Genomic DNA, 12,825 nt, shown 5'->3' on the forward strand with positions numbered 1-12,825 from the left:
ACTTTTGCTCACATTACCAGCCCATTTCATTTATTTATTTAGAGAGGGACCCACATAGGCCACGTTGGTCTTAAACTATCTATGAAATAAGAGTGAACCTTGCACTCACCTTCCTGTCTCCACCCGCCAAGAGCTGGGACCATCAAGCTAGACCCACTAAGGTGTTTCTTACTTGACTTTCTCTGGGAGTAGGTTGGCTCATCTGAATGTTCCCAATTCACTAAAGGCTGAGGCCAGGGTCTTTGGTGCCCCTCCCCCAACCTCACTCCCCCGAGCCTCTGCTCCCACTGTCTCCTCTTGAAGGCCTCTTTCAGAATCATCTTCTAAGAAACTCTTGTTCCTGGGTGCCAGGTCAGTTGTCAGCTGGGACAGCCCTGGGAAAAGCTCATCTGACAGGGATTCTCTGGGGACCATGACCATATGGACCCATAAATTGGGGGGGGGGGAGGCTCGGCACACCTCTTTTGTGTCTGGGGAGGTGCCTTATTTCCTCTTATAGTCTCCTAACCCTGCCTCAGGTGTGGAAGGCTGCCCTTCCTAAGTTGCACACAAGGGGACACTGAGCAGGGACACAACCTACCTGGGGCTGGTCAGACCCACAGACTGTGTTGGAGTAGGGGTAGAACACTACTGCTTGACTGTCCATTTATTTGTCCTACATGGATTTTCTTGTAGGATGCGTGTGTGTGTGTGTGTGTGTGTGTGTGTGTGTGTGTGTGTGTGTGTGTGTGTTTGGGGACATAAACTTGAACACAGCAGTCTAGAAGGGTGTGTGCCCCTCCCACATCGACAGGCACTTATCTGGTCCCCAGTGCCTTTGTTCTCTGTGATAAATAAGGCTTGCTGGTCCAGGAGTGGGAGGGGCTGAGCATGGAGTCCCATCTCTGTTCTGTGGGTAGGAAGGTGGGGCTGTGGGATCAGACCTCCCCCCCCCCCCAAGCCTAGGAAACAGTGGCCCCTGGGGAAGGGGCAACAGCTGTGGGGCGAGCAAGGAACCTGACACCAGGGGTAGGCCCCAGGCCCCTGAGGGAGGGGCAGACTCTGCCTTTGCAGCCCAGATAGTCTCAGGCTCCCACTCCATACCCCTTGATCATGCCCTGCCCAGTTCAAGCAACTCAGGTTTCTTGTTGTTTTTCCCATTTATTTATTTATTTATTTGGACACTGTCTGGCTATGTAGCCCACGAAGTGCTGGGACTGCTGGGATCAAAAATGTGCATCACCAACCACACTTGGCTCTCCTTTTTCCTCTTCCTGGAGTTAACCCTATGGGTGTGCCCGCAGGCAGTCACAGGCGAGGCCTGCCCTCCCCTTTCTGTGTAATACTGGGGTTCATTAAATTCTTTATGCCCTGTCACTGGAGCTTGACCTGGGTGAGTGCTGTAGGACAGGCAGTTCTCAGTCTGCTTCCTTGTTCAGGGCTGGAGGAGACAATTAGTTCCAGAAGCCTAACCTTCCCAGGGCTAGCAGAATGCCATGGCTCCAACAGAAGACCGCAGGGCCCAGCAACACTGTTGGGACAAAGCTTGCTCGGGATTCTAAGGTGTGTAGCTTCGTGAGAAAGCTGGTTTGGTCCCCCAAGGAGGAGGAGCACAAGGGCTTGGGCAGAGGCTTCCTCTAGGAAAGGAGAAGTGGGGGGCAAGTAGTCGGGAGGAGCGGGTGGTAGAGCAGGTACTGGTTATCCAGCAACCTGTACCCACAGTTTGACTGCCTTGGTGTGCTTCCCTGCCCTAGGCTGCAGCATAAGCTTTCACCCTCTCACACACAGCCTGGGCTTCCTCATCATCTGGTGACTCATGTTAGGGTATCTTTGCCAGCCAGGGTACAGCCAGGATCCTAAGGCCTTCCTCCTACCTTTTCTCCCACTTCATGGAAACGGTCTTTGGGTAAAAGGGCAGAGGCAGCAGGCAAGCACAGGTTCACACCACGTCTTTAAGATGCTGACAAGGCCTGCACTGCAATGGATGTGGCCCCAGCTCTGTAGGCACCCACACTCTGGGGGTTCCAGAACAGCCTCTACAGAGACCCCCAAGCCTCTGAGCGTCATACTCGGGGTTCCTCCAGCAGCCCCAGTTTGTTGAGATATGAACCCCTTGAGCACCTTCAAGCCTTCTGCCCTAGGTAGGGAGGATATGAGGAGGGGCAGTCTTCGATGCTGAAAAGACAAGGAAGAGCATGGAGATGGGGGGGGGGCATGCTGGGTCAGAAAACCATTCAGCTCGCTCTGCTGAGCCAGGTGGACTGCAGCCCCACTCGCTCTCCTGGCCCTACCCTATTGGCCTCACATGACAGGGGCATGTCAGAGTGGGTATCTGCTCGGGACCCACTTGATATCCAGTCCACACTGAGTTCCTCAGAGTGGCAGCGGGGCTTCCCCCTGGGATGTCCCCAGCGGGCTGTAAACAGAAGGGAAGTCTCAGGTATGAGGTTTCAGAAACAGTCCGCATGAGCAGGGTGGCCTCAACATAGACCCAGGGGGCACTCTAGAGGGGTTATCGACCAGAAAGACAGATGCCCTGAAAATTCATGCCTTGAACTTGGGGTGCCACAAGAATGGTGACCAAGGCTCTGAGCCAGAGGGTGCCAGCGAGAACATCCTGACACCTTGTGGACACAGATAAGGGGAATGCTTCTGTCCTAAAGGAAAGCCAGTCAGTCGGAAGGACACTGTTTTATGCCAACATGCCTCTGAACGGAGCATCAGAAGGTCAGGGCCAGGCTCAACTACATAGTGAGTCTGAGGTCAGCCTGAGACCTGGCCTCAAAAGACCAAACCAAAACCAAACGGGAACGGTCATGTTCCGGAGTGCTAAGTGACCCCGAGTGCACCCTTACCTTCCTACATGTTAAGGTGCTCTGTGGGACTGTGATACAGGCTGGCAAGCCTGAGAGACTTAGGAGAGTGACTCTAACCCGTGGCTTCACAGCAAGCAGTGACCGTATGGGAGACTAAGGCTCAGAGAGGGGAAGGGCCTTGTCCCGAGTCACATAGACCCCACCCTGCTGTCTCCGCTCTTGCCAGCGAAGGTAAGAAAGGCATTGGAGAACAGAGTGGCAGGTCAGCCATCGCCTTCCCCTTCATCCTCGCTGACACAGCCCTCGGGCGCTGCTCTGCCCCTGGATGCTCGCCTCTCCATGTACTCCGCTTTCAGCAGTTCCAGCTCCCGAAGCTCGGCCTCTAGTCGCTCCCGGTGGGTCGCCCGCAGCTGCCGCAGTTGCTTCATGGGGAAGGGGTTCATATCATTGAAGGCGATGCTCATGAGCTTCCTGAGAGGAAAGTGTAGTCAGCCAGTGCAGCGATTGCCAGTTAGGGGCCTGTCCTGACACCCATCCACCCTAGGATAGTAGTGGCCCTGTCTTAGGGAGTTTACCTTCGGGGCAGGAGGGGGGAGTGGGGGTGGAGACCATGCCTGCCACACACCCCTCAGCTGAGGCTAGAGGGAGCTCTGAGGGTACCTGACTCATTATAGAAGGGCTGCTCAGGAGGGACATGGGAGCTCAAGATGGTGGTGGCAGTGGAGGAAGGGGCCAGGGGGCTCCACGTAGGAGAAACTAGGGGCAAAGCAGGTGGGTGTTGATGGCAGGGTGAAGGTAGGCACCCATGGCCCTCAGGACTCCTAAACTGGGGGTGAGGGGTGAGGGGTGGGGCAGTAGCAGGGGTGGGGCAGTAGCAGGGGTGGGGCAGTAGCAGGGGTGGGGCAGCTCACCGGCTGTCACAGATGGTCTTGGTGAAGAAGCGCAGGTACTGGTAGATCTCCAGGCTGTCCTGCAGCCGCAGGATTTCCTCTTCATTGTACTTGAAGATGGCCAAAGCATACCGGAACACCACCTGGGGCACAGTGGGGGCTCAGGTGGGGTGCAGGAGCTCAGGCAGGTACTGTTCAGGGAAAGACCCAGAGGCTCTGGGAGTGTGGAGATTTCTGACAGGCCAGAGTGGAAGCCTAGAGGGATAATGTGTGGGAGCAGCCAGAAGAACAGGTGACAGCAGACCCTAAAGGGAGCACAGCTTGGGACACTACTCTATGCCTAGCCTCTCAATGCTTGATCTCTTTACAACGAGGCGTGAGGAGGCATGCCTTGCCGGAGGGTTAGACCACCAGTAGTATCTTTGCTGGTGGGTCTCCTGGCAAGGTCGTAGGCAAGGCTTGGACCAGACCATGCCTCAAAGACAGGGCCACTGCTTCCTCTCATATCATACAGAGCACTTTAGAGTTTAGGGAGCTGTGCTCTCACATGTCCCAAATGGCTCTGACAGGTAGCAGTCTTTCCCTTCTGTGGGGCCTGGCTGGGCAGCTGAGCCCAGGCATACTCACCTTTGTCCCTTCATATAGGAAGGCATCCCAGACTCGGAGGAGGATGTCACTGATGAGAGAGTCCGCAAAGAGCACGAGGAACCAGTTGAAGGTGATGAGAGAGAGGTCTATACGGTGGTGCCCCAGGTGTGCAGTCAGTCGGGGCAGCTTCTCTGAGAGGAGGTCCTGGAGCACTCGCTGGTCCACCTGAGAGGTGGAAGAGGCCTGTCACTTCTGCAGCTCCCTCTCCGATTGCTCATCAGACCCCATTGCAGAGCTACTGGGTGGGCCTGCCTTGTACTGGGGCCAGGGTGTGTGTGGGGGGCACGTGTATGCTGCAGTGGCATCACAGGTGCTCCTGAGAGACTGCATGAGTCTCTTCACAGGTAAGTTCTTGGCCCCTTCACTCAGCCAATGTCCTTGCAGCTAATTGGTCTCATTTTTAAAAAACAAGGAACATTTTTTTCTAGATTGCTTCTCTAGACCCATATTTGCCTGACTCTTTGAAGATTTATTTATTTATTATGTATACACTGTTATGCCTGCATATAACACATGCATGCCAGAAGAGGGCACCAGATCTCATTATAGATGGTTGTGAGCCACCTTGCGGTTGCTGGTAATTGAACTCAGGACCTTTGTAAAAGCAGCCGGTGCTCTTAACCTCTGGGCCATCTTTCCAGCTCGGCCTGACTCTTAAGATGCTTGGCAGACACTTGAGGTAAGGGCCTGGGACAGATACTGGTGGGGAGGTACAGTGTCCTGCCATGTCAGGTAGCAGAAATCTAAAGTAGGAAGCTATGGCTACAGCTGCTACTGACCTCTCCTGATGGCTTTGGTATATTTGTTTCAGTGGACATGGCTGATTCCTCCCTGATTACTCCTCCTCCTTGGGAGTCTATGTCCCTAGGGATCCGTGTCCCCTCCTGCTCCTCCTTGCCTAGAGCCATGACAAGTCTCCCCTGTGCAAGTACATCTGGGCTTCAGTGTTGTTGTAGTGAGCACTCAGGAGCACCCTTCCCTCCCTCGCTCAGAGACATGGCAGCATCAGACGGCCATGGCCAGCCCGGAGCCCCAGGTGAGCTACCAGATCCGTGATGCAGTGGAGCCAGAGAACGGCTTGTGGTTCACACCAAGGCAGTCAAGGCAGGGGGGCAGCCCTCTTCCCTGTGCTGGTAACCAGGGACACTAGGCGTGGTCCTAGGCTGCCTATCTTCTCTTCTCTTCTGTTCTGAATGTATAAAATGCTTCATGACCAAAATAAAACCAAAAGCAAGCTTGATGCTGGTGTTCAGTGCATCTCCCTTTCAGAGACGCTAAGATCCAGAGGTGAAATATGGTATTTCCCAGCCTGCCTTAATGCCAGGGAGAGGCAAGACCTAAAATATAGTTCTGACTATAGGACTTAAGGAGAAAGCAGAAAGTAGAAACTGCAGACTGAAAGAGCCAGGCCCCACCTTTGCCTTTTTCTTCTGGCATACACCATGGCCACAAGGTTAAGGGTGGTGCAGCCTTCTTGTAACCTGGGCAGGGCCATAGGGTTTGCCATGGGTCTCTTGGGTGACAAATATGAATATGGCAGAGTAGGGAGCTGGGAGGAGCCTGACCCGATGCATCAAGGGCCATACTTAGGCCCCTCCTCTCTGTGAAGCCAAAGTCCCTTCCCTGACTTTCTAAACCCAAGCTGGCTCTCTGTCCTTGAAGCTGCACCTGATTCCTGCCATCCAAAGGGCAGCTCAGGAGGAGGGTGTGGGCGTCAGACATGGCTGTGAGAGGGAAGAGAGCTGAGGTGGGAAGCTGGGGGTACTAAGGATGAAGTCTGCCAAGCAGAGGGCTGCCTCAGCAAGAATGGGGTGGGGCTAGGGGGCCAGGGCGTGACTTTGCACTTATAATGCCGAAGTCCATGAAGTGATCGTATTTCTATTCTAGAGTAGACTGGCCTGGGGTTCAGAAAGGTGACGTGTGGAGGTCAGATAGCCAATGAACGGGCTGTAAGCCCTGCTCTGCCTGATTCAGGGCAGCAACACCCCCCAGGGTGCACACACATCACAAGTGTGTGCAAGGATGGCGATCACCTCCAGCCCACTGTCTATCCCATCATCCTGCGGTCTCTCTCAATTCTTGACTGGCAGATGGCAAGGGACATCGATTTGTATCTCTCCTCTCTAGAAAGCAATTCTTCCCAGTTGTATGATGTCACCGCTGGACTAACACACCAGCCAGGGCCTCACAATCTTATGTGGGAGGGGGATGTCAGACTTCAGCGCAAAGGAATGTCTAGCAGTCAGAGAGGGGTTAAAGGCCTCCTGTGTAGGAGAGGTGGGAGCCCCAGCATCTGCTGGCCTGGAGGAACTCCTCTGGGGGACTGCTTCAGATGGGCGCCATGTACTGTACCACCCCCTGCTCACCTGGGAGGCAGTCAGTGTCTTGCTATAGTATTCAGCTGGCAGTATTGTCTCCACAATGGCCACCAGGCACCAGAAGGCACTCTCTTCATCCTCTAGGACCAACAGGGCGATGGCTGCCAGCCTGGGGAGGAAGGAGAAGCCTGGAGTGACCCACAGCAACTGCAGTGCTGCATGGCAGAGGTTGCGGGCCCCAGGGCCGAGTCCTCCTATAGGGCACTGACCTAGCCCTACTCCTGGAGCAGAATGGTAGTCATGGCACCCGGGGTGAGACACTGTTATGGGGAGGATGCCTAGGTTAACTTTCAGGAGCCATCAGGACCAGAGGCTCTGAGGCTGCACGGCTCGGGTGTGAACTATGGTAAGAACTGTTTCCTAGGTGGCCTTGGGTAAAGTACTTACTCACTCTCAGCCACAGCCTTCTCATAAGCATCAAGGCTGCCTGAGGACCAATGGTCAGCCCTGTTGGCTGTCAGTACATTTGGTGTCCAACCCAGAGTGTTGGCATGCACACTGGGCAAGCTCAGAGAGTCTCTCAGGGACTCTACCCACCTGCCAGAGCTGTGTGGTCCCAAGTGAGAGCAGACCTCATGCCCTACTCACTGACACACTCCTGTGCTTAGCACACACCTCCTAGGTACTTTCATCCAGCTGTCAGGTCCTTCTGAGACCAGGGGCAGGACAGACACAAGCCTGGAGCTGAGTGGGGGTCATCTTCCTCGGAGAAGCACCCCAACTTCTCCCATCTTCCCTGAGGGGACACATCCAGGGCCAACCAGCAATGTCTTCCACGGAGCCTGGGAAACACAAGGTCCCACATCCGGGGAACGCTGCCCACCTCAGCCACTCTTGGAGGCTCACGGTGCTCAGTCTCAGCAGAGCCTTAGGACATTCTGCAGCAACAAGCTCCTGGGAGACTCTGGGGACAAGGGAGGCCCTCTGGGCATTACACATGCCTCTTCAGGGCACCTGAAGGGAGGAAGGCTGAAAGTCGTGGGCTTTCTGTAGACTTAGAAAAACTTCGATTTTTATTTTTTGGTTTATTTATTTATTTATTTATTTTTTTGAAACAAGGTCTCACTATGTAGCCTTGGCTGTCCTGGAACTCATTCTTTAGACCAGGCTGATCTCGAACTCAGAGTTCTGCCTGCTTCTGCCTCCTGAGTGCTGGGATTAAAGGCGTGCGCTGCCACCACTGCCACCACTGCCACCACCCAGCTTTGCTTTGCTTTTTTTTTTTTTTTTTTACTAAAACTTATTTGTTTTTGTTTGTTTGTTTTTTTGTTGAGCAGGCTGGCCTAGGACTTGCAACCCTTAGCCTCAGTCTTCGCATGCTGGGATTACAGGTGTGTACCACCATAGCCTGCACTGCAGAATCCTTTCAGAGCCAGGTATTTATGCTTCTTGGGGTTTTTCATAGATTTGATTCGTGACCTTCATCTTCTTTTGAGGTTCATGACTTTTAGAACCGCGCTGATTCTCACAAGGGGTGGTGGTGAGGGATCCTTTCTCTTTTCCTAGCCAACTGGGAAGGAACCGCTCCCCGCTCTGGCTCTGGCTTATGTATTTACACAAACCCTCCTGAGTCTGAGCTGAGTGCAAAAAGAGAAAAACATCCGTAGGTCTCCTGGGACACAGAAGGCTCTGCCTCTAGGAGCTAGGGGAGGGGGCCTGCAGAGGTCACTGGGTTCAAGAACAGAAAACATCCTGTGTGTCACCTGCCACCCTACCAATCCTCAGGGCAGACACATGTAATTGGTCATAGAGCTTTTCGCTACTGATCCCGGACATTATCCCAGGAATTACTTCACACAGGCCTCTAGCAGCTTCTTGCTATAGGTCACCTCTGGCCAAGGCAGACTTCTTACTGCACAGATGGGGAAACTGGAACTCACTAGGCCCACAGTCCAGGATGCCAAAGCCCAGCCTGCTGCTGTCTATCCTACCCCACCTGTCCCCCAAAGCCCAGAGTGTCCTCAGATCAGGAACTGTTGTCAGAGTTGGTTTAGACTTCTCATACAGAAGACTAGTCCCCACCAGAGCTCACCACGGCTGCGGGGCTACCGGACAACAACCAGACAGCAAAGGCAAGTGCGGGGGGGGGGCAGGAAATACATTTAGTTCACTCCAGTTCTCTTCATAGGGAATTGGGCTTCAAACGCTTGCACTAAGCTGGCATTAGACATCTCCACATTATGCCACCTCAGGAACAAGCACCTTGTCTTAGGCGTAGGCAGTTTATTCTGATACAATGTATGCAGTTCTAAGGTCGACCATTAGATGGCGACATAGACAGCCATAAGGGGCTTGCAGCTGCTAAAACACACCTCTCTTGAGACCCAGACAGGCTCTATTATACTCAGCTTTCTATTTAAAGCGATAGTATAAATATTTTTGTGAACACCAATTATGCAAATCAATTTAAATAAAGGCAGCCTAGAGAGATATATTGAAAGCCACCTGCCCCCTTTGTTTCCCTTTTCCCCTATGGCCTTCTGTTCTCACATTACTTCCTTCTACATTAGGGCATCTTGCTCTTGAGGCTGACTTTATTTAAGTGACTGTTCCCTGTCCCTTAGCCACTGGCCAACCTCTGAAGTCCAGAGCCCCTGTGTGGCTAAGTGTCCCAGGATTCTAAAAAAAAAAAAGACGTATGGGATCAGGAAGGCTGTGGGGTGGCACAGCATGTCCTCTGCCCAGCCGCCACTTAGAGGTGGGTTGTGGGAAGGACTGAGCACGAGGCCCACCCAGGGCCAGGGCCTGCTGGGCTGCAGCGTGGTGCAATTGTAGACAGCTTCCTCCTCCTTTCAGGTCTCAGCTGGAAAGTAGGGCACCCATTCCCACCTGCAGGGCCACTTGCCGAATCCCAGAGCGATGGCGGCGGTCTCTAAAAACTATTCTTTTTTTCATTTGTTAGAGGGTGCTGGGGATTAGACCCAGGGCCCTGCACATGCTTGGCAAACATCCTATCACTGAGCTACATCCTCAGGTTTTTTTCTTTTCTGAGACAAGGTACTTGCTAAATTGTGCAGGCTGTCCTTGCACTCAACTATAGGCCAGAAAGGCCTGGAACTTGTGATTTTCCTGGTTCAGCCCCTTGTGTAGCTAAGATTATAGGCCTCTGCCACCACACCCATCTTAACTCCTACTTTTTTTGTTGTTGTTGTCAAGAATTCATTTATAGGAACAGCACTTACTGCTTTACTTGTTCTGATTTTTAAATAAAAAAGGAATTCCTTATTATTTTTATGTGTATCTGCATGTGTGTGCTTACATGGGTTTATATGGACCACATTTAGGCGTGTGTGTCCATGAAGGGCAGAAGAGGGTGACAGATCCCCGAAAGCTGGAGTTATGGCTAGTTATAGGTCACCATGTGGCTGTTGGGAACCAAATCGTGTTCCTCTGAAGGCACAGCAAGTGTTCCTAACAACCAAACTGTGCTGGCTAGCGTGTTATCAGCCTGATACAGCTAGAGTCACTTGGGAAAAAGGAAATCTTAAATGAGAAAATACCTCCATGAGATTGTCCAATAGGGAAGGCTGTGGGGCATTTTCTTAACTAGTGTTTGATGTGGGCAGGCCTAGTCTACTCTGAGTGGTGCCATTCCTAGGAGGTGGTCTTGGGAGCTAAAAGAAAGCAGGCTGAGCAAGCCATGGGAGCAAGCCAGCAAGCAGTGTTCCTCCATCACCTCTATGTCTGTCCCTGCCTTGAATTCCTGCCCTGACTTCCCTGGACCACAGCGGTAAGGTGAATTGTACCCTTTCCTCTGGAAGATGCTTTTAGTTATAGTGTTTTATCACAATAATAGAACCAGTAAGACACCATCTCTCTAGCCATGCACACTTGTGTATATGTATACATGGTGATACGCATGTGCGAGCATGTGGAGGCCAGACAACAACTTGCGGGAGTTAATTCTCTCCCTCTGTCACATGTGTGCCATCCCGTGGCTCAAGCCCAGATCATCAAGTGTGACAGCTAATACCTTTGCCTCCTGGGCCATCTTGCCAGCCCATTCACAGCTATTCCTAAAGAAGCTTTGCACTTGTGGGGCTGGAGAGATGGCCCAGAGGGTAAGAGCACTGACTCTCTTCCAGAGGTCCTGAGTTCAATTCCCAGCAACCACATGGTGGCTCACAACCATCTGTAATGATGCATTCTTCTGGCCTGCAGGTGTACATGCAGACAGAACATTATATATATAATAACAAATAAATCTTTAAAAAAAAAAAAGAAGCTTTGCATGGTCTTGCTGGGTTGGTAATGAGTGGGCAGGCTGTCTACAGGCATCACCTGTGCTGGACAGTGCAGAAACACAACCCGACAGTCTTGCTGAGGGGTGTGGACTGAGCTACACGACTGCTGGGAGTTTAACTCACAAACCCCAGAAGTTACATGCACATGCTCAATTTCACTCACATTTAGACTGGAAATAGGAATGCAGAAAATCCCTGCCCTTGGGACCCATTGAAATGTGAGTGAGGACATCCTGAGTGCTGGTTCTGTGCTAAATAAATGTCACACATCGCCTGTTCTGACGGAAGAGCAGACAGCTTATGGAGATTTGGCTCGAGGATATGTGTGCTCCAACTAAATTGAGTCAAACTGGCTGTGGGAAATATCCGAGACTATGTAGTTTCTATGGCAATAACCAGGGTTCTCATGAGAGTCCCCAGTGTTGGGGGGGGGGGACGACGACAGCCACCTCTCCAACTGAGTGGTTCCATCTCCCTCTGCTGTTGACTAAAGCCAAACAGGCAGTAACCGAGGCTGGACTGCTCACACTCTACTTTTGCAATTTCAGGCCTGGAATGAGGGCTTAAGGGTGGGAGGGGAGAGCGGAAGTGGGGGACACTCAAGGGCTGAGGTCTCTGGTGAGGCAGCCCTGATGGAACCGACACGTCCAAAGAATGTGTGGCAGCTGCTGCGCTACTGAGAGGAGAAGACATGAAGAGTGAGGAGCCGGAGCCTGTGTGGCTGCAGAGGGTTGGGGAGGGAAAGCCCAGGAGGAATGCAGGCATGCACGCTGGCTTCTGGTCCTCTGGTCTGCTTTCTTTCTTTGTACCATTTACAAACTCCCGTTGCTCTGGGCTCCTCTGGGTGGGTTTTATCTGAGCACATGATCTTGACGCAGCCTCTTTGGCTGGCACTATAGAGAGCCACTCCTGACCACGTTCCACAAGTAGAACCTCCCTACGTCAGGTCAGGGCACACAGGCGGAGGACCTGGACCCCAACGTGTCTCAGCCATGAACACGCCCTCTCTCTGTCTCTCAGGGGAGAAGAACAGGCCTCCTGGGCTCTGAGCCCCGAGACAGAGTAAGGGTGGCAAGAGAAGCCTGTGTTCTTACCACTGTGGCACCCACCTGTTCAGGCCTTGGCAGTAGCCGATGGTGGGGTTCTGCCAGGAGAAGGCCAGGAGCACGCGGCGGAGCTTGCCCGGGAAGCTGGAGGTGGGGCAGGTGAAGTGCTTGTTGGTGGGGAAGGTCCGGTTGAGGTCTAGCTCAATCTGACGGGCAGCAGGGTGCTCGCATGCCCGGCCCCGGCCCAGAAGCTCCTGGTAGCAGCCTGGAGAATGCAGGGACTGGACACGGCGGAGGATCAGCCACCTCCAGACGCGTGGACGGTGCTCTCGCGGCACACCCACCCGTAGTAGCTGTTTGAGCTCTGCTGAGGGCACGAGTTCCGTCAGGGCAGCCCAGCGGTCCCGTAGTGGCTGCTCCACAGCCTTGAGGGCCAGCAGGTGGTGGGAGCGCACCTCCAAGGCCTGGATCTTGGCTAGCAGTTTCAGGTCTTCCACCTCGTAGTCCGGCACCGTCAGGAAGCCGTAATCGTCATACTCACTGCTGGCAAAAGGGACACATCAGCATGGCTGTCCCTAGATGGGCTTCCACCCTGCACTGATCACGTCAGAGAGCCCAGCCTCAGTTTGCTTATTAGTACAGTTGGGGGAACCTCCTGAAGTTGAAGGAGAGTCCCTTGGTAAACAGAAGAGACTATTTGCGGCCCAGAAGAGATGCACTCACCAACATAATTCACTGTGTGTCCCGTAATGTGCCACCTCAGTCATGCCAGGGAGCCTGTGAGGCAGGCTCTTTACCTGCATTACATGGAGGCTGAGTATGGA

General features: G+C 53.1%; 1 protein-coding gene across 2 annotated transcripts in view; it reads right to left on the bottom strand.

Moving 5' to 3' along the window:
- Window positions 1–1,138: 1,138 nt before the first annotated feature.
- The window catches only part of TBC1D2 (TBC1 domain family member 2), a 50,247-nt gene continuing 38,560 nt past the window's right edge, over window positions 1,139–12,825 (bottom strand). For both annotated transcript variants that reach the window (XM_084784361.1, XM_084784360.1), the window contains exons 9-13: window positions 12,065–12,541; window positions 6,700–6,820; window positions 4,313–4,498; window positions 3,707–3,828; window positions 1,139–3,266 (exon numbers count right to left, since the gene is read on the bottom strand). In XM_084784361.1, the coding sequence (XP_084640487.1) occupies window positions 3,059–3,266; window positions 3,707–3,828; window positions 4,313–4,498; window positions 6,700–6,820; window positions 12,065–12,541 (1,114 nt within the window). In that variant the 3' untranslated portion in view covers window positions 1,139–3,058. The remainder of the gene's footprint in view (window positions 3,267–3,706; window positions 3,829–4,312; window positions 4,499–6,699; window positions 6,821–12,064; window positions 12,542–12,825) is intronic.

Source organism: Acomys minous, assembly GCF_964271855.1.
Source record: "Acomys minous genome assembly, chromosome: 1".
NCBI classification, from domain to species: domain Eukaryota; kingdom Metazoa; phylum Chordata; class Mammalia; order Rodentia; family Muridae; genus Acomys; species Acomys minous.